Here is a 22542-nt window from a genome sequence, read left to right on the forward strand (position 1 = left end):
GCCAAGTAAAACTTTAACCATTGAATCAAATTAACATTTTATTCTTATCTGTGAAATAAGCATGTAACCCGTTTCAACTCCACCACTCAAAGAATTGTTAAATTGTTCGCCAAATTTGTTGCTTCATACCCTTCTGACACTGGGTAGTTGCGCCCCTGGTCTCACTCATCCTTGCAAAGCTGCTTCAGCTCAGTGACATTTGTAGGCTTTCCAGCATGAGCTGTGTTTCAAGTCCTTCCACAGCATTTTAATGGAATTGAAGTCTGGACTTTACTGGGCCATTCCCAAACTTTAATTTTCTTATTTTCCGACCATTTTCAGATCATAGACTTTCAGAGTTGTACAGTTTTAGTTAATTGCAATCTTGAAAGGGATGTTGATGTCTAACATATTAAAGTTCACTGAGCCTTTTGTTTCCCTCCATATTCAATTGTCAGTTTTTGCAACTGACTTTCAATACATTTGTATGAAGAATAAAATTAAATTCAGTTTAAGGATTTATATTGTTCAGGTTTAACTGATTAATCAGCTGAATGTTTTCCTCTCTGTTCTAGACTCTCTAACTGCAGTGTGACAGAAGAAGGTTATAAAGCTCTGGCTTCAGCTCTGAGATCAAACCCTTCACACCTGATAGAGCTGGATCTCACAGGAAATGATCCTGGACAATCAGGAGTGAAGGAGCTCAATGATTTACTGCAGGATCCAGACTGTCAACTGAAGACACTGAGGTGAGACGGGATCAAATAATTAACTAAATTAGCTATATGCAGGCTAAATATTCATAACTACTATATTATTTTAGTTATATAATAAGCTGTACAATTTGTTGCATCAAAATGATCAAGATCAGATCAGATGCTGCAGGTTCTGTCATGATGATGATGATAACCGTCAACACAGTTTAGTTGTGATACGAGCTACAGGTCAAGTAGACATTATGGGTCAGTATATGTGTGCTGACATTCAGGAGTATACCTTGATAATTAACAATAATAGTTTTCCATCAAGCCCAGATTCACTGCATCTCTCTACACCAGGTCTATGAGTCTCCAGATGTTCTCAAACATGCAGTTTCACAAGCCAGTTTTCTTTGTGCTGACGTTTCTCACTCCTCCTGCTTTAAAGACAGAAAGATCTTAATTTCACACTCTGTATTCATACTGAAAATCATGATCTAGTGAGCTTTTGCCCTTCTGCTCTGTGAGGCCTTTCTGTTCTTATGCTTATGTTTGCTTTATGACTGAGTGTTGCTCTAGTTTCTTTTAAATATATATATTTATTTGTGTATTTAAATGTTTAAAGAAAAATTTGACATCTAAATAAGTAACTTAAGCTTGTCTTTAAAACAATAATTACGTTTTTTATCGTATCAATCATTTTTTGTAATGCAGTGGACATTTAGTTGATACCTGAATTGCCTCTTCTGCAGGTTTGTGAGTCCTGCTGCAGAGGAAGCCTGTCAGTATGTGAATAAAGTTGTGGGTAAAAACCCGTTACTCCAGAGAGAGCTGAAGCTGAGAGGACATTATCTAGGAGACACACGAGTGAATCAGATCGCTGCTCTACTGCAGGATAAACACTGTCAACTCAACACACTGACGTGAGTATTGCTCATTTATTTATTATATTACTTTTAAGCATTTTTTCCCTCACACAGAGCCAGTGGCGGCTCCAGAGATTTTCTGTTGCAGGTGCTATGGGGATGCTTAACACTTAACCCTCTATGGCATGACTTTTTATTTTGGAGGGGAAAAAATATGTTACCCCATTTTTTGGGAGCTTGTGGGTCCCTGATAATATATCCATCATAAAATGTGTCCCCCCCCCACCTCTGAACAAAATATTGGTTCGTTGCCTCAGGGCAACAATGTGCTATGAGGGTACTAAAACACCAAGGTTTTCTATATAAGTGGAATAAGGAAAACATGTAATATATTCATTAGAACATGTTTTATTTTGACAAACATCAATAACAAATGGTTCCAACCAATAAAAAAAAAAACAATGAACAATCAAATAAACAAACTACTACTAATTACAACAACAAATGTTTCTGACATTCCATATAAACATATTGTAACACTTATTAACCAACATCCGAATGACTGTGTGTGTATGTGTGTGTGAATGTGTGTTTGTGTGGTTTATTAGAGATTGTTTGAATCAGAGCTTCTCTTTTTGACAAAGCATACTCTGATTTCCTATTCTGTGTGAAACCTCAGAAAGCAGTTGCTGGTGGATGTAAAACAGAGGTGAACATCACATTTCCGGCACTTGGCTTTTGGTGTACCTGTGCACCCTGGTACCTTGCATCTCCCCTTCTTTTCAGCCATAATCATCCAGTGGGCTGTGGCATCCAGGCGCACATCAGGGACTGGAATTGGAGCAGCGGGTCCTTTTCTCCTCTTTTCCTCATACTCGCCAGCAATTGTGGAACAGGGGCGACCTTTCTTGCGCTCCAGGCTCTTTCCACTTTTGCATAGGGCTTCAGCAATGTAGGATTTGAAGGTATACAGCTTCATATGTTCATTCTTTCTCATGCCAGTACCTTCACAATCTCTTCGGTAGAGCAGCCATGTGGTCACGATGATCATATCCAGAAGGTGGAACACCAGCCGGTGGTACCACTTCTTTGATCTGATTTTGATCCGATACAGTGCAAGCAGTGAGTCAAGCAGATCCACCCCACCCATATTCTTGTTGTATTCTTTCACCACAGCAGGGCAGGGGACTTTGGTGATCATCTTTTGCTTGCGATCCCACCTGTCAACCTCGGTGACTGGGTGGGCTCCAGTGTAATCACTGAGTAGGGTCACTGAGCGATTATCGTACCACTTTACAGCATACAAGGTGGTTTCTCTCACCATGGCCATCTTCTGTTCAAAAGATCCACGTCCCGCTCTTTTCAGCTCAGCATCGCACATCAAGTTGACACCTGGTAGTCTGTTGCCACGAACAGTACCAGTGCAGTGAATTCCCTGCTGAGCCAGTGTAAGCACAAGAGGGACACTCGTAAACCAGTTGTCGAAGAAAACCTTGTAGTTCTTATGCTTGGGTATAGGCTGGGCCAGGCGGAGGACAACGTTGCCACTTGCTCCCACATCTGCTAGCTCAGGGGGTTGTACAACTCTCCCTGTGTAGATTTCCAAGTTGTACGGGACACCATCAGAGCCAGCCAAGACCAGAATCTTGTAGCCCCATTTCTTTGGTTTTGATGGCAGATATTGCTTCAGTCTGTTTCTTCCTTTGAATGGGACCATCTGCTCATCAACAGCCAGCCTCTCGCTCATTGGGATTGATGTCAGTTTTGAGGTTAGATGAGTAACCAGTGGTCGGATCTTGTGGAGTGGATCATTATTATCCTCCTGTCTCTCTTCATTGTTATTGAAGTGCAGGTGTTTTTTGATGGCCTCCCATCTATTCAGTGTCATGGTGTCAGCTACTTGGGACACTCTGCAGGCTTTGTTCCAAAACATGCGTGTGCCTGGTAAACCAAACAATGACATGTACACCACAATCCCCAGGAACTGCTCCAATTCTTTTATGGTGAGGTTAAGCGGCTTGTTTGCATCACATTGTATCGCATACAGATTTGACTGCTCTACAATAACTTCCAGAATGTCTTCAGAGAAAAACTGCTTGAAGTACTGGAGGGGGGACATGATATCATCAGATCTTGGAAGCAGGTCCTGCCATTCTGGGTAAGCATTGAAGTGTGCATTGTGGGGTGTTCTCCATCGGGGTAGGCGTGGAACATCAACCTCTTCTACATCTTCATCTTCATCCTCAGACTCTGTGTCATTGTCAACAGACAGGCATTCTCCTAAAAAAGACAGCAGGAAGCATGTTTGTCATATACCCTTCATCATAGAATGACATGCATGCAAACAAACATGCACACATGTACGCACACACACACATGATACTTTGCTGACTGACCCCTAACTGACCCCTGACCTCCAAATTGTCTCTCAAACCTGATTCAGGGATCCAGTCTTCATGACTCTCCTCAACCTCACTGTCCTCATTTTCACTATCCTCAAGCTCACTGTCCTCACTGTCAGAAGGAATGACCCTAACTGCTCGATCATTTTCCTTCCGCCCGTAAAATTGTCTTGTGTCCATTTCCTGTAAGTATCAGTAGATAGTAAAAACATTGATCATGGAAAATACATATCTTAATGCTGACTGGTCAATGTAATTTGTACACATTATGTGTACTGTTAATAAAGAAGAGAGATAAAGTTTGCCAGAAAACACTACTCATTTAGCCAGATTATGAGATGATAGGCATCATCATCTCTGTGGCAACATATAATAATAATAATAATAATAATAATAATAATAATAATTAAATTGCACATATATTATGCATTCACAGAGCTTCCCAGAAGGACTTGAATGCACCATGTGGTCCTAATTTTGCATCCGATCACATCTCCCCAATTTAGCATATTGGCCAAAAAAAAAGTGGTCTAACTGCACAGTGTTGCCCTGAGGCAACGAACAAAAAAACACAGTTTTAGTATATAAATAAAATCAAAATGTGTCTTTAAACAATCAAACATACTGCTTTACATACTGATGCACATACATATATTTTTTTTATATAAAGTTATTTAAATTTAAACATGTTAAAAAGTGAAATTCAACTTACCAATTGGTGGCACTGTGTCCCATGCGACTTTGCTTCCAGAAAGGACTGCCCCACCCCCAAACAAAAGGCTACAACCACTTTAGCCCCTCATTTGATTGGACAGACATGTCAGGTGATATTATACTTTTTTTTTTAATAAAAAAAAAATGAAAGGGGCAGTGTGAGGTCCAAAAAGGTGGTTTGTTGCCTGAGGGCAACACCATGCCATAGAGGGTTAAGAGAAGGTGCTTTGAATTTTGGGGCGTTTCATTATGAAGGTCGCATCGGACCACCCTTGGTATACACATGCGTACACGCCCGCATTAACTATACTCGTTCCACGACTATAAGCATATACTGTATATATATAATGAAAGGGCTATAGACAGGGGCGCAACTCCCCAGTGTCAGAGGGGTTTGCAGCAACAATTTTGGCCATCATCAATCTGGTGCACTTTGAGAGTTAAATTAAAAGCCCCAACCCATATTCAGTGTGCAAATTAAACAAAGAAAAATTAAAACCTCTTTTAGTTAGTGTCAGTCTACATTACACTACTACATAATAATAGTTATAATATTAATCCCATGATAGTAGCCTAATAGCCATATATTGTAAAACAAATGCACTGAAAAATAAAAGAAACTTAGTTTTGTACTAATTTTTATACTTGAAAGAGTATATTTTTCTATACTTCATATTTAAGATGTGATTGGGCCAGCCCAGTGTCAATCAAGAAAAGAACCAATGGGCCGCTGATCTACGTGTTTCATGGGGTGTCAGAAAAAAACGAACGCTGACTTTTTTTGATCAATGCATTACACCGGCACCTTACACAATTAAGCAAAACAAAATGAATGGGCCGCCGATGTACGAGTTTTATGGGCCGTTAAGACAAAAAAAAGAAAAAAGTATGAGATGTATAGGACCAAAAAGCACGTCGGCCCACCGGGAATCTCCCGGTAGTCCCGATAGCCAGTCTATGCCTGCCTGGACGTCACACTTTAAATCCTACCTGTTGCCTTTCACCATCCACTTATTTACAGTAGCTGCTGTTGCAACAATTTACATGCCATCTCCTTTTCCCTCTTTCTTTTTCTATTTTTAGTCCCCGACAGCTTTTTTGCTTTATCCATCTTTTTCGATGACAACTCACTAACGTTACTCGTTCCTGCTCGCTCAGCGCTCACGGCGCCCGCGCCCCCGCCCCGCGCGCATCCGCTTGCGATTTTTTAATTATTATTTAATTCCTATTTTTAACAACATGAAAAAGACTATTCAAACATGAAATTAAAATATAAATATAATTAAAGCTGCAAGCAGCGATGAAAGGGCCCTCGCACCCGTGCCATCAACACTCGGTGGCTTTAGGAAGACAGAGCATGGTTGGGAAATGTACATTTAAGGAGGTATATATAGTAAGAGTATGTCAAAGTCAGTTACAAAATGTTTTGTATAATGGTGATAATAGCATGCTTCATGACTCAGCTAAGTGTTGCTAGCATGTTTAGTCTGTTTCTAGCATGCTTAGTACACAATCATTATGTGGTTAGTACTGCATTACGGTGTTAACCATGTCAGTTTCTGTTGCCAGTAGGTGGCGTTATGGCTATAACTGAATATGAGCATGGATGTGTGTTCAGGACAGAACTCTTATCAAACGTGTGAAGTTTGGTGCAAATTGGACATTGCCTTCTTGAGTAACAACAAAGTCATGTTTCATTGAATTAACATTCTTTAGCACTTAGCTAAGCATTGTTAGCATGTTTTAACATGTTTCTAGCATGTTTAGAACTCAATGGCATTTTTAACATGTTGCTAGAACGGCATAAAAGTGTTAAACATGTCACTTCCTGTTGCCAGTAGGTGGCGCTATTACTATAACTGAATTTGAGCATAGACATGTGTTCAGGCCATGATTCTTATCAAATGTGTGAAGTTTGGGGCAGATTGGACATTCCATGCCTGAATTACAGCAAATTCCTATTTAATTGCAATAATAGCATGCTTTAGCACTTAGCTAAGAGTTTGCTAGCATGTTTTAGCATGTTTCTAGTATGTTGTTAGCATGTTTAGCACTTGCTGGCACTTTTTTATATGTTATTAGGAGTCCATAACAGTGTTAAACATGTCACTTCCTGCTGCCAGCAGGTGGCGCTATGACTGTAAGCATGATCATGTGTTCAGGACAGAACGCTTATCAAAAGTGTGAAGTTTGGGGCAGATTGGACATTCCTTGCCTGAGTTACAGCAAATTCATATTTAATTGCAGTAATATCATTCTTTAGCACTTAGCTAAGTGTTTGCTAGCATGTTTCTAGTATGTTGCTAACCTGTTTAGCACTTGTTGGCTCTTTTTTATATGTTATTAGGAGACCACAAGAGTGTTAAACATGTCACTTCCTGTTACCAGTAGGTGGCGCTATTACTATAACTGAATTTTCTCATGTAGATGTGTTCAGGACAGAACGCTTATCAAAAGTGTGAAGTTTGGGGCAGATTGGACATTCCATGCCTGAGTTACAGCAAATTCCTATTTAATTGCAATAATAGCATGCTTTAGCACTTAGCTAAGAGTTTGCTAGCATGTTTTAGCATGCTTCTATTATGTTGTTAGCATGTTTAGCACTTGCTGGCACTTTTTTATATGTTATTAGGAGTCCATATCAGTGTTAAACATGTCACTTCCTGTTGCCAGCAGGTGGCGCTATGACTGTAACTGAATATGAGCATGGTCATGTGTTCAGGACAGAACGCTTATCAAAAGTGTGAAGTTTGGGGCAGATTGGACATTCCATGCCTGAGTTACAGCAACTTCCTGTTTCATGGCGAAACATCGAAATTTGTCAGGCCGCCGAGGACCCGCCCTTTGACGAAAACTCAAGATCTTCGCAATTTAACGTCGCAAAGGCCTTAAGATTACACTCACCAAATTTGAAGATGATCAGATTAAAACTGTAGGAGGAGTTCGTTAAAGTACGAGGCCTGAAAATGGCAAAAACTGCACAAAAATCTGAGAGGAAGTTCAAAATGGCTGACTTCCTGTTGTGTTTAGGGCTATGCTCCAAGAGACTTTTTTGTAGGTATTAGGTCATTACATGTATGTACCGAATTTCGTGCACGTACGTGGAACGTTGCGGGAGGCGCACTCCGTTGAACTTTTATAGGTGGCGCTATCGAGCCATTTTGCCCCGTCCAATTCTGAAACCTATATCAGATGTAAATTTTCGCCAGTTCTGACGCGTGTGCAAAGTTTCGTGAGTTTTCGAGCATGTTTAGGCCCTCAAAAATGCAATTAAATGCGGAGAAGAAGAAGAAGAAGAAGAAGAATAATAATAAACAGAGCAATTCCAAGAGGGTCCTCACACCATCGGTGCTCGGGCCCTAATAAATTACAGACATTTCTTGGGGGTGCTGGGCAGGTGCTATGGCTATTATAGGGGGAGCTACAGCACCACCTAGCTCCCCCCTGGCACCGCCACTGCACAGAGCCAGAACAATTGAAAGTAATACAATTAAACAGTCAATTAAACTATTAAGCTGCAACCCCACTTTTGAAAAATACCCAGAATGTCACATGATTATGGCACTTTTTCATGTTCCGAAATCGCGTACTATGGGAGTAGGTACTACATTTAAATTAGATCATACTTCGCGACCGTTTATCATTTAGCCAATACATTTTACCTCAAAAAAACAAAAAAAAAAACCCAAAAAAAACACACACACATAAACCTGTGAACAATGACAGATGTTAATTTTTGGTAAGGAAAAAGTAATTTATTTGCTTGTGATATTACCATCAATGAATAAACATGAATGAATCAATAGTATGCGTGTGTGTGTATCTCTGTTGATGCATTCATGGATGGCAATATCACAAGCAGTGTGTGTATATATATATATATATATATATATATATATATATATATATATATATATATATATATATATATATATAGGGTAACACACTGAGGTCAGATACAATACACACATATACACACACACATTCATATACATGTGTATACATGAAGACTTCAGATGTAAAACAAAAAAAATTATTCTAAAATGAGCATTTTTATCAAGCTTGTATATTTAGGTTCAGTAATTTCACTTTAATGACAATTAATAGGTCATTTTCATTGCCCTTAAAGTGAAATAACTGAACATAAACATACAAGCTTGATAAAAATGATCAAACTAGAAGAAAATTTCAGATGGCACTTAGAGGCTTTTGCATCTTAATTATTCATATGTGTGTGTGTGTGTGTATATATATATATATATATATATATATATATATATATATATATATATATACACACACACATAAGAAATGCATCATATACATAATACATACATGTATATTATGTATGTATTATATACATACATAATATGCATACTAAACAAAAAAACTATAAACACGTTTACAGATTGTGAGCCCTACAACCTACTGCGCCAATTCTTCATCTATATTTTAAAGATGGAGCTGACCTCCGCCCCGACCTCCGACTTTAACGGTAGTCCATCCAGTCACTGATTGCGACCATGGGTGGAAAAAAAGCACATCGAGGTGCTGGTGTTCTAGCTACATATCACATTTTTGAGCTTAATTTTTTACAAATTATTTACTTTAAAGAGGCTACATGCAACTTTTTCCCCAAAATAAACGTAACAATAGCCTTTTTATTTGACCATTTATGACTCAAACATCTCCTGATGAGCATACTGACACCTTGTCAGCTCACAGTGGGTGCACCTATAAGCCTGTATCCTATTTTTCCTATTTTCTGTCGGGTCGGATTTTTCGTGCGCTGTCTGCGGATGTGACGTCAAGCGCGTTCATGTTAAACATTTCAGATCACTCTGCCACCACCACTAGTCAGCAAACAAACTTAGTTTCTCAAACATTATATGTATTTGACTGTTCTTACCTCTGTAAACATAATGTTTACTTCTTTGCAGCGGATGACTTGTGAAGTGTGCATGTACAAGAGCGAGCAGAAAGGAAGAGCAGTTCCCTTTTTTGGCCACAGGTGTCAGTCGCGAGTTTAAATTTCAGAAAATCGCATGTAGCCTCTTTAAATTTGGGTAGGAAAAATTCAAGTGGAAATCCAAAAATTACTATCTTGTACACATGCTTTTAAAGAAACAGATTTTGAATTATTTTAAAGTGATGCCCTACAAATGAGATTGTTAGTAAGAAAGTCCCTTTAGATCTTTTAGAAACCTGTGAAGGTTCCCTTACTGAAGCTGCTGACGTTCATTTTCTTCCCTCAAGACGACGTTTTAAAACTTTTGCTTTTGGTGGTGCTTTAAGCTCTATTATACTAATTTGTGCCAAAGTTTTGTGATTTTGTTTTAAGCTTTGTATTCTGTATCCATTTAAAAGTTAAATAACATACGAAAATAAAGCAAATACATTTTAAAGGTGTCTGGAGTGTGTGGGTATTTCTCTATAGTGCGGCACTCATATTTTTCAGATATGCCTGCAATTTGCTAGTTTCAAAAACCATCTGGAATCTGCCACAAAATAAGTGCACACACAACACCCTTTAAAAATATGAATTACTCAGTGCCACATATTAAACACTTTACAACTGACAATCTAACTACTGTAAATCCCTGGGAATTAAAGGTGCACTAAGTAACTTTTTTACCTTAACCGAACAGCTTCGGAGTCATTGGAATAGTTATATGACTTGTTTCGGGTTGAATGGTGGTCGTCGCGCATCCCCCGAGCGCCTGTGAGTGGAAAAACCACCCTTGCAACTTTGGGCCAGCGGGTCGCGTCAGGAAGTATCGCGTGATATCAGGTCTCGCGATGTAACAAATTGCTTTACGGCACTGCACACAAAGCTAGGAAAGCTTTGTCGGAGGACGAAAGAAAGGAAACGGCAGACTGACCGAGCAAGGAGTCAGACTCGAGTAAATATCGTTCTTGTTGATGGACTAGTAGACATCTTCAGAGGTTATCTGTGCCTGTTCGATGTCCGACGCTTTGTAACGCGTTCTGTCAGGAGGAGAAATAGGGATAGCTCACAGATGAAGTTATTACCGAGAGCCAGACAGACTCACGGAGGCGATTGGCATCTCACAACTTGCACTTTAGTCCCCAGTCGAACTCGTGTAACTGTCTGTCACCCGTTCTAACGTCCACATCTTTACTTGATAAACAAAAGTAGGATAAGAATGAGCATCAAACTGAAATAACCCGCATACGGGTGTTCGAGGTGCACATGATACAACACAGACTGCCGACGACAGTTCAACAGGGCGCGCGCAGCTCTTAAAGGGGCCACACCTTATTTCCACTCGTTACAGCTTCCATCCTATTGAACCAAGCGTGCCGCACAAGCCCTGAAAAGTGAAGCCAAAACGTCTCGATCGCCCCCCAGTGACTGGTCCTAGTATAGGTCATAAGCCCCGCCTCCCCGTGTTATTCAACGGGACGTGAGACCAACTAAAAAATTAAATTACACTTCAAATATCTTTTTTCCAAAGATGGTTTCTTTCATTTGCTGTCGTTTTTATCATGCTGATGTAAGTTCAAGTGTTTGTTTAAAAAATAAGTTGTTTTTTAGTTAGTTACGTGATGCGGTGGTGTAACGTCATGATTGACAGCTGTGATTGACAGGTTCTCGAGCGAAGTAGTCACTGAAGCACCAACGGACATTTTTTTCGGGATCTTCGGAGGACTGAGGAGATTGTATTTACTTTATTTTAACAAGCCTCTTGTCGTACTGCAATCATTTTTTTAAAAAGTATGCAGAATCCACTCTCCCTGAGTGCGTTCTGCGAGAGTGAGGGCGGAGCGTTGATTTCGCGGCTTTACTTCCTGCTCACTACTGCGCATGTCTGGTCCCGAGATCGCTACTGCGCAGACTCAAGTTCCAATATGTCAGCGCCATATCACCATCTCTGGCGGCTTCAGTTCTCATCAATGGAAGAGAGCGAAGGGGCGTCGTCCATCTTTTTTTACAGTCTATGTATTGAACAGGTACCGGTATAGAGGGCGGAAGGGATCAGGCCGTGAGTGCAGAGACAGCTCTGCGCGAGTGCTATTTACGACAGTAACGTTAAATATAAGTACTCCACAGCGACTCTAGGGGTCGCTGTTTGACAAAAACGGAAAGCTGCCTAGTGTGCCTTTAAGTGTTTTGTAATAAAACTTGCTAAAACAGAATGACAAAATGAACTTACTAACAAATAAATGGAAAGAGAGTGTGTAACATTTGTTTTCTTTATCATTATTATTATTTTTTTAGCAATTATTTCTAAAAGCTGAAGGAATCTTTCCTCTCTCTGGCCTCCTGTTTTCGTCTCTCCTCATGCTCTCGTCGCTCTTTCTTTTCTTTCCTCTCTTTCATTAGCCACTCTCCACTCTACAAGAACACAGGTGTGTTCATCAGCCCCCTGCAAAATCAACACAGAATTTAACATTAGTGATGAACCATGGTCAATCTATATTATTATATTAATATTAATGTTACATGGACAAGTTGAGGTACACTTGATAACAGTAGCTTGCTACGTAGCCAACACATATTACATATCAACACTGGTAAAGGAGAAATAAAATCGCTGTAAAATAAAAAATAAAAGTTTTGTAACTATCATTTAACTGAGAAACAACGTCGTTGTTTAAATAAAACAGTGTTAACTAGCTGACAGGCATTAGCTCGTTTTGTTCGGTAATAATAATGATACAATTGTCAATTTTGCAGCCAATTCACAAAATTGTACCCTCGATTTACATTATTTAAACTTTTAACAAGTCAGTCGTTTACTTACATGATGTTAAACAAATACAATTTAACCACAAAGAAACAATAAGTGTTTTGTAAAGTATTTACACTTGAAAACAGCCGCGTCTCCATTTTCTGCCATTTTCGAATATAACGATGACAACTCCTCTCCCGTGACATCATGGGCAGGGCCTGAAATTAACACCCGACCACATGCCAAATGCGGTTGAATTCTGCAATTGGCGGGTAACAATGTCAATCTACCTGGCAGCCAATGAGAATCGACCCTTCGTGGGGAGTTTGATTGACAGGCGATCTGGCCAATCATAATCCCCCGAATCCGCCTTTTTTTGTCCGACAAAGCAGTCAGGAGAGTTCAATGTTGGAGGATTTGAACTTGAAAAAACAGAGTGTACTGAGTAAGCCTACTGACATCTTTCCGCAGTTAAAACTACATTACTTCTTATGTTCATTAGTGTTTATTTGATGCTATAAATTAACTAGAAGGAAGAGATGATCGGTTCACGAGCAGCTTTAACTGAGGCACCACAGCGATCTGTCAAGACACATTACAGAGCCACAAAACGGTTACGGTAGTCTAAATTTCTTTAAAAATGACCAAATTTTAACGTTGAGACTTTGTTTAATATCAAAAGTAACCTGGACTGTCTTGTCTGTCAGCGTGTTGTCAGTGTCTCTGCTGCGCGATGTTTTTCATTGCGTGAGATCATGGTTTGGCGTGAGCGCGGTGTAGCTTGTCGGACATAGCAACAGTAACTAAAGGGGCCGGGTCTTTTTTTTTTTTTTTTTTTGCAACTGTTGTTCTTTGAAATTTAAACGAAGTCAGCCATTTTGTTGGATTTTAGCTAAAAAATGTGGCGGCACATTACTGGAGTAGTAAAGAAAGCATCTGTGAAAGCAGCGCAGTTTGAGTGTTTCGGAACGTATGTGGTCGGAGAGAAAGATGAGACTACCCTTCTCTGACTACGTTTGAATGTGTGAGTTAAGTATTAAACTGTTGGTGAGATGAGATGAGATAATGCAATGCTGACATAGGCTACAGTACAATGTAAGTTGCACAGATGTTGGGAGTTGGGAACCGGTGAGAAAATGTCCGGTAGCCTACCCGGTAACTTTACCAGTAATAACCATAGATATCATATAAAGGCTAGATGTCTTGTGCGCGCTGCTGGCCAATGGAGGTCGACGTCTGCACACGGCGGCCATCATACCACAGTGTGCTCGCTCACTCGTAACATGGTGCATGTACTTTTAAATAACCATAACTTGCTCAGAGATGTAGCTATGACACTGCATACATATGAATAATTATAACATAAATGTTCAAGCATTCGGAATTATAGCCACGTTAATAGCGTTAGTAAGAAACCAAACCGTTTGTAAATCCGTCAAGATTTCAGCGAGATAAGAGGATTTGTGTGCGTGCTGATCACTCACGCCGCGTGTGATTTGTTTTTAATACGAGCTGCACTAGGTCTATATCTGTATTCTAAGAGTTATTATTTCTTGTATGGATCTCGTTAATAACTTGACAACACTTAAATGTGTATTCTTACAAGTCAGGTCCGTAGCCAGCCTATTGAAAGTCTTTTGCAGTTTTTCTCCTCCTTTTGTATTTAATTATGAGGTTCAAATACTTCATTTTGGTGACCTTTTATGCACTAATTTGTGCTGGATTAGCTTGTCTGCTGGTATCTTAACAAGCACGCTTTTTGATGCACCTAAAATATTTACTGCATTGTTGTCAAATTGCTTCCTCATGTAACACCTTTGTCAGTCCATACACAGTTCATAAGTTTAAAGACCACACTAACAACAGAATAGATTTAATGAACTTTACTGAAATATTAATAATAATTCTTTTCATCATAATTTCTTGACTCTCTGTCAATGCCTCTTTGCTTGTTGCTGTATTTGTCTTGACACTTATGGATTTAGTACACTGGTCAGTTCCAATCATATTGCACAGCCGCCAATATCACTGAATATCCCACTATGTTTTATTATTATAATTACGCTACGTTTATATGGCTATTATATTGTAGACTATTGAGTGGATAAAATATAGAAATCCTTTTAATAATAATACAAATATATATATATATATATATATATATATATATATATATATATATATATATATATATATATATATATATATATATATATATATAACCCCAGGGGCGGAGCCAGACGTTGTAAACATTCGGGGCTCAGCCCAAACCTAGGGGGGTCCAGGGGCATACTCCCCCGGGGAGATTTTTTTCCCATTTACGTCAGCTAAATGCACAATTTTTCAGGCTGTTTTAGATAATAGAATGCCTAAAAATCTATACACTATCTGGGAAAATTATGATAGTTACTCAGTAAAAAAAAAAAAAAATCACCCAGTAGAGCCTACAACCTATGTTGTATTTAATTGTTCTCCAGCTGTAGTGAATCCAAAACACCAAAAATGTTAAGGATGACTCATTTTCACCCCTGGCAACTAAAAAGAGGCAACCATTATCTGACTATTTTTAAGTTAGCCTGCATAGGTAAAATTGGAATTTAATGTAAACATCATTACATCATATCATTACATTGTCCGCGGTTCATCTGACACTGCTTCTGAATCTCTCTCCGGCCGGTGAGGTTTACTGTTAGTGTTCCGTATAAAAAACTTTGATATGTCCATATTAACTTCAGCCGGTTAGCCAGTAAGCTCGCTACGACGCCGGTGAAACATACAACAGCCCGCCAGCCCCTGATGACAACGACGTTCGTTAGTTTTTATGGCAGTTGGCAAACAAGCTGAGTGATGCGCGATGCATTACCGTCTGCCACCACGCATGGTAATGGAGCTTGTGTTTCATTTTTTGCCGCTCCAGTCAGAAAGACTGAGAGGAAATTAAACAAAGTTGAAGTTATTTTAAAAAATTCGGGGCTTAAGCCCAATTAGCGAGAATTCCCCCCGCCCTCATTCAGAGGCGATGCTTCTTCACCGTTGCTTTGAAAAGTGCATTGCGAGAACTCTCTTTGAACTGCACGCGCGGCACCCAGAACCGTGAACCGGAAGTTGCAAATGACTTTTCTCCAGTGTTGTGACGTATTTCCCAGTGAAAAGGCATATTGAACAGAGGGCAGGGTTTTACTCTAGCGCTCCTCCTCTCCATCTCTCGCTCATAGCAGACTAACGGTTTGTGGGAAGTGGTTAAGCGTTTCCCAAACCATGCAGTCAAACCTAAGTCATCAGAGAAGGAACTCCATTCCAGTCCGGAAGTAACTTTTCAGACTTTGATTAAAGATTACGACGGCAAACCATTTTGTTCTGTGTATTAACTTGCACAGATTAATTTTTCACCACAAGACTAGTAATATGCGCTAACAAATTAAATAGGGTCAATTTTGATTTCAGTTGGACTTTAACTTCAGGCCCTGATCATGGGATAGTAAAGTGTCCATCATATGCGCACTTCAGAATCTTGCCGGAAGTAGTAGGTCATCCGGGTACTTTTTGCCTACTGTTTTTCGAATTCTATGATTTCGGACATACTACTCTGCTCACGTACTGTTTTTCGCATACTATATAGTAGGGAAGTATTCGATTTCGGACGCAGCTTAAATGTGCATAGGGCGCCCTCAGGCTGCTGGTATGGATTGAAAACACAGTACATCAGAGTATCCAGCGCTCATAATGATTACATCGACGCATTTGGGTATAAATTCAATAAATATTATTCCTGTCTATAGAAATCTGATGTAAACCTATGAGAATCTATCAATATTTCTCCAAATCTGCACATTTTTGAGCTGAAAGCCCTGAGGGACATTGTTTTGTCAAGAGTTGTCATGACGACAGCACAGGAGTTTTTTTCTGAATGGGAGCAGCTGACGCTCATAATTCATATTAAAGGTATCGACTCATTTTTTCATTACATAACTCCTGACACAAATTAAGACATAACTGTCACTATAAGTTTCTCAGAATACAATAGTGGTCAAATACTGAAACTTGAGTCTTATATCTTTTTAATGATGTGTAGTTTGTCAAGGTAATAACATTAAATCTGATAGTAACTTTGAACTATAAAAAAAAAAAAAAAAAGCTTCAGTGTGCCGGTGTTACGGATCAACTGGGGATCATGTTTAGGGCTGGGGCGGTTACCGCATTACCGCAATACCGTGGTCACATGATGCCTACCGCGGGTCTGAGCTCGTCACCGTCATCACCACAAAAAAAAAAAAAAAAAACCTTGGCCTGCACGTGTGCACGTTGTGTCTAATTACATTGATTCTAATGACATGGATTGTGTCTAATGACATTGTGTCTTACATAAGTTTTGTTTAGAAAACCTTGAATCCATCAAAAGATGGAGCACATCCAACCTTTCGCGAGTTGGGGAGCGCAATGTTCCATGACACATAATAACATTCCATTCGTATTGACTATTAGGCCTATATGCGAGAGTACCTACAGACATCCCAAGTCTCCCAGAAGTTCTGGGAGTCTCCCGCATATTAATAGCGGCTCCATGATGCCCGCAAATTAGTTAAAATCTCCCGGAATCTAGAGCGAGCGAGCAAGAGTGCGCATGCGAGACAGAGACTGTGTTCCAAACCGTGTAGCGCGCGCACGGCAGAGAGGGAGAGGGAGAGGGAGCGAGAGAGAGCATCCTGGGGTGCGTTTCCCGAAAGCATCGTTGGCCAACTATGGTCGCAAGTTCATCGCAATGTCTATTGAACTCTATTGGTAACGACGGAACTTGCGATCATAGTTGGCCAACGATGCTTTCGGGAAACGCACCCCTGATTGGCCCGTTTCGGTAAGTCAACCAATCAGTTGTCATTGTGGGTGGGCTTTTATCTCTTCTTCTCTGACTGTGCGCGCGCCTCCCCAAGTGGACGAGACATTTTATGCTTGACGCGCTCGCCGTATACTATTCTTTGAAACGACAGCGGGCGACTCGTCCTCTAAACTATCAGGAATCAAATTGATTTAAAGCGGTTTACCGCTATACCGCGGGAATTTCTTGCTTTTCAACCGCGGTAAGAAAAAAATCCATACCGTCCCAGCCCTAATCATGTTAACCGGGGGAACGCGCGTGCACGCAGATTTTTTTTCCAGTTTTACCTGGATTTCCAGCAGATGTTAAACAGCAATTTTGGGATCCATGATTAAAAACGTATGTTTCACCAGTTGTATATACACTGGTATGCATAATAAAGCGATTTGTTTTTGAAGTGTATATTCCTGCGTATTTGACGCAATTTCAAAGAAGTTTAACATACTTTAGTGTCAAGCTCAGAAACCACGCCTATGTTAACATGGGGCATTCGGTTTCATTGGATGAACAGACTTGTCAGCGCACTTCAGAAGACTCTTCTCAACATTAGTGTATCATATTTTCTGTAGTGTGTTGTCATGAGTTCTAATCACAAATAACAACAGATGTAGATTAAATGAAAGTAGCTAGACTACCTAAAAGAAGCATAAATTGCAAAGTCATTTACATTTTTTTCCAGTTGCATTTATTGATCTGCATATAGCCAAATTTTATAATGGATCTATTATTTTTTATATAAAACACTTATCAGCTTATTTTACTCTGCTGATTATATTAAGATCTCTTTTCTGTACAACCAGCTCTGACACCTGTATCATTTTCCCTGGACATAAAGCAGCTATGCTTATAGGGTCATGAAGTTAATTATCTCATGAACTTGTAACATTCAACAGATTTATAAAATAAAAAATAAAAAAATAAATAAAAACTAATTTTGACTCTTCTCCTTTCAGAACAATTCTATATAGCAAATATAGTAATATTGAATTGTACATTGTGTCAAGCTTTCCTGTAGCTCAAACAGTAGAGCGTTGGCGCTTACAACACCAAGGTCATGGGTTTGATTCCCAGGGAAAGCAAGAACTAATAAGAATATAAGTGTGTACCTTGAAATGCAATGTAAGTCGCTTTGGATAGAAGCGTCTGCCAAATGTGTACATGTACATTATGCTCAGTAGCAGCATGAACTTGAATGTTGTGTATCTAATGTATTGCATTGGACATGTAGAGAACACTTTGTCTTTAGTGATTAAAGTCCTGTGAAAAACACTGAGAGGCAACCACAAATTGTATTACTGAAATAAGCAAAACTTATGATATAGTGATAATGAATTATTACAAATATATACTGATATTCTCTATGGCTAATATACTCATAGGTCTACATCACTAACCTCTTAATCATTTGTCACCTCACACGAATAGCATGACCCTCTCTAAAACAAGAGGAAATGCTTTATTGTTTATTTTTTTGCTGACCTCTTTAACAAAAGAAATATGACACAATCTTTTTATGTAATATAAATTTAAATTATGCCAGTTCTCTTCATTTGACTGGTACCATGAATCTCATTAACATATTCTCTTTACTTGTTATGAATCATCACATCATGTGCTTTCATTATTGTTGTCTGCTAACCGTTAGGAACAGATTAAAAGGTCTATAAATTAAGTGTCGTTGTTAGGCCATATACTGCCACAGCAAATGGATGCAATTAAAGTTAGACAAATCAAAAACTTTGCAGGATAACCAATATCCTGACCGCTGCTCAAGAAAGGAGCGTGATTATATAAAGAGGAGATGTGAAAATTTCACAATGAAGGGTGATGGTGTGTTAAATTGTTCTTAAAAAGATAATACAACTGTGACATTTATTTACTAATATAACTACATTAGATGGAGAGCAGCATAGGTATTAAGGCCAAACTGGCCAATGGGTAAGAAAATACATATACATTGCAAAACAAGTAACTGTTCTTCATAAACATGTAACTTAAGTCTATAGTTTGTTCTCCCTTCCTTAGATTGAATGTTCAGAATGTTGAAGGTGGGACTGTGTGGTCAGATCTTCCACTGTTGGCAAATACAGCTGTCCTGCATGCACATTTGCCTATTTTTTTTATTTTTTTATTGTTGCTTTCATACCTGTTAGCTAATAAATATGTTTGTTGAACATTCCCTGAATAAATGCTGTGGGTAATTCACTGGATCCATAAGCTATGGCTTCTCAATTTTCAACACTCTTTAGGAATATTTATGGAGTGTAGCCTACTGTATGCTTTATGCTTTAATTCATTCCTCAGTAACATTAAAATAAATAATAAATAAATGCTTGACATCCCTTTGACCACAGCAGTATTGCTGCTCAATTTAAATTAAGCCACAAATTGGCATCATAACAATAATCTGCGAATACACATACACTGCAAAGACACAATGTCAATAGCACGATTTATTTAATGTACTTAAAGTTGTCGTCAGATATTCAATTTCATTGAAACGAATGTAACAAAATAATGTGGGCGTGTGTGAAGTGTGTGAAGGAGTGTGTGAAATCTTCCCTTAAAGGAGAACTCCTTTAACATTGAGCTCAATGAATCCTTCACTCTGAAGGAATCACTCACATTGGCTGGGCACTTGTAATGACACATCAAGGATGTTAAGAGGCTAAAAGCAGGTTTTAAACTTGCCCCATTGAAGTCAACAGGGTGCAAATTTTAAAAAGAGGATAACATGGTGTAGGCAACACCGATTTTTGTCGTTATTCTCTGTACTGACAGCACTCCAAATTTACAAAAAAATGAGCTCAATGTTAAAATTGACCGGAGTTCTCCTTTAACCCTCTGAGGTCTGAGCTGTTTTCTGGGCCCTGGAGGTGTTCTGACATGCTCTGACATTTCTGGTTATTTCTGTTACTTGTGACATTTTCATGGCTAAAGTCTAATTACACTGTATTCAGCACAAACTCTGCTACAATAATATATCAGCACCATGTATGTAAAAGTTTGTAGTTTTGAGATAATGACATTTATGCGTGGTTTGTGAAAATACAAAAAAAAATTCTCACTGAAATAAGGCTATAAAACCCATACTGATTATTTCTTCACAAGACTTTTGAAAATTGTATGACGTAGCCTAGAATATTTGCTCTAAAACTATGTGAAAATCACCCTGACTGCTCATTCAGATAAGACAATATATTGATTAAAAAATTTTACGACGTGTTTTGTGTGAAAAAGCTCTATGCGGGAGCTCATTAATATGTAAGCTTTTCTCACCTGAGAAAGACAAAGACCCTCCCCTAACGGCCCTATTAGGAGCTATCAAGCCCTGTCATTCTGACCAACCTTGCACAATACTGTAAATGAGGAGATTTAAAAAAGAATGGCTTTTAAATTGTTTGGATTTATTTACAACACAACATAGTCCAAAGATACACAACACATGCCAAAAAAGCACTTATTGAAAACAATGATCCAAAGACAGAGACCTTTGTGCCATTCCTAAAAACATTGTACATACCTTTCATTTCCAAGGTGTTTGATTTTCACTTTACCATGTTCATGTACAGAGACTCATGTGAATGTTGAAGTCCTCAGTGGCATCTGGGCCCTGAAAAAAAAAGTGAACATACTGATATCAAGAGAAAGGACTGCACGATTTTGGGAATAAATTTTAGATTTTTCTAGTTAAAATTGCTTTTTAAAATTCACAGAATACACACACACACACACACACACACACACAAATGTTTACAACAATATATAATATAATGAACACCAGGTTTGTTGTGCCTTGTAGGCATAAGCTTTGCGCAGGCAACAACTAAGCTAGAGAAAAATATATTGATTATCATGTTACTTCAAATGTTTCCATTCGTTATGATGATATGAAATGAGATAATAGTAAAAACATGCAGCCGTTTGCTTTTCAAATGCAATCGCGATCCAAAATATGATACATTCAAACGCGATCGCGCTGCAAAATATGATACATTTAAACGCGATCGCGCTGCAAAATATGATACATTCAAACGCGATCGCGCTCAAATATAAAACATTACCATATACATCTACGTTTGAGCAGATATCCACAAACACAGTAACAGTAAGCACGGGTCTAAATATTATAATATTCACCATATATCTAGCAACAGTTCAACTGCAATGTGAAATTTATGCAACAATAGCAAAATAATATGTAAGAATTTCTTACCTTACATCTTTCTTGTCTTCAAATCGCGTTCTTCTTCTTCTGATGTAAATCCAATGTAAGCTCAGGCGCGTCTTTCAAACTCAACGAAAAGTGAAGTGAAGTGTTTTGGTGTTTTGTTGTTGGGGTAATGAGCGCGATTGCGTTCCATGTGGAGATTTGCATGTGAATCTGTGTAGAGAGAATGGTGTCGTCTTGGCGGCCCTAATTTAAAAACAAATGATCGTTGCGACGGAAGCGAATCAATCAAAACTAACTTTAGCTGGAAAATAACTTTATTAAAGAACCGCTATAAAGCCAAAACAATCTTACGTTAAATTATACATTTATCTCTGTAAAGCTGCTTTGAGACAATCTACATTGTTAAAAGCGCTATATAAATGAAGATGACTTGACTTGACTTGAATTTCTTTTGCGCGAGTGGGCGTGGCCAAATTAAATCTAATGAGCAAGCGTTTGAGAAGCTGGACATCTTGTTGGTTTTATACAAATTACTTAAACAGAGAATATTTGTTTTCATTTTGAATCCGATCATTTAAAAGTACACACCTAAATGTTTATAAAGGTATATGGCTCATAAATGTGTGACAAGTATTTGCTGAGTTTTGTTTCAGTTTATAGACGTGCTCAAGAAAAAAAAGTTCACCGCGACGGAGAGGCAGAACGCACACCCTGTATATTTTCTTTATTTTACAAAAGCACAATGTTTTGATTTGATTGTAAGTGGACACATAAAAAAAGTAGAAATATCACAGATTATTTTTTTATATTTCTTTTTTCTGTATGACCATAAATGACAGAGTAATTTAAGTTTATAGTGCTACAATGTGGAGAAAATCCAGCAAAACGCGCTGGCGCGTTTGCCGACCTCAGAGGGTTAAAGGTGTCTAAAACATTCAGCGGAGCAGCGACAGAGTAAACAACAGTGTCCCAATATGATACAAACATTTACCAATAATGTGGAAAGCTTTTAAATCTGCTCAGAGAAAGATTTGCTGTGACGAATCTGTCACCGTTCAACATCTGCTGGAAATCCAGGTAAAATTATCTGCGTGCACGCGCACGTCCCCAGTTAACATGATCCCCAGTTGATCCGTAAC

The 22542-nt window shown here is 38.8% G+C and overlaps 1 protein-coding gene across 1 annotated transcript in view; it reads left to right on the forward strand.

The window, feature by feature from the left end:
- The window catches only part of LOC307159631 (uncharacterized protein), a 732752-nt gene that overhangs the window by 106490 nt on the left and 603720 nt on the right, over positions 1 to 22542 (forward strand). The window contains exons 14-15 of the mRNA XM_079873101.1: positions 555 to 728; positions 1430 to 1600. Of these exons, the coding sequence (XP_079729227.1) occupies positions 555 to 728; positions 1430 to 1600 (345 nt within the window). The remainder of the gene's footprint in view (positions 1 to 554; positions 729 to 1429; positions 1601 to 22542) is intronic.

Source organism: Squalius cephalus (assembly GCF_949319135.1).
Source record: "Squalius cephalus genome assembly, chromosome: 1".
Lineage (NCBI taxonomy): Eukaryota > Metazoa > Chordata > Actinopteri > Cypriniformes > Leuciscidae > Squalius > Squalius cephalus.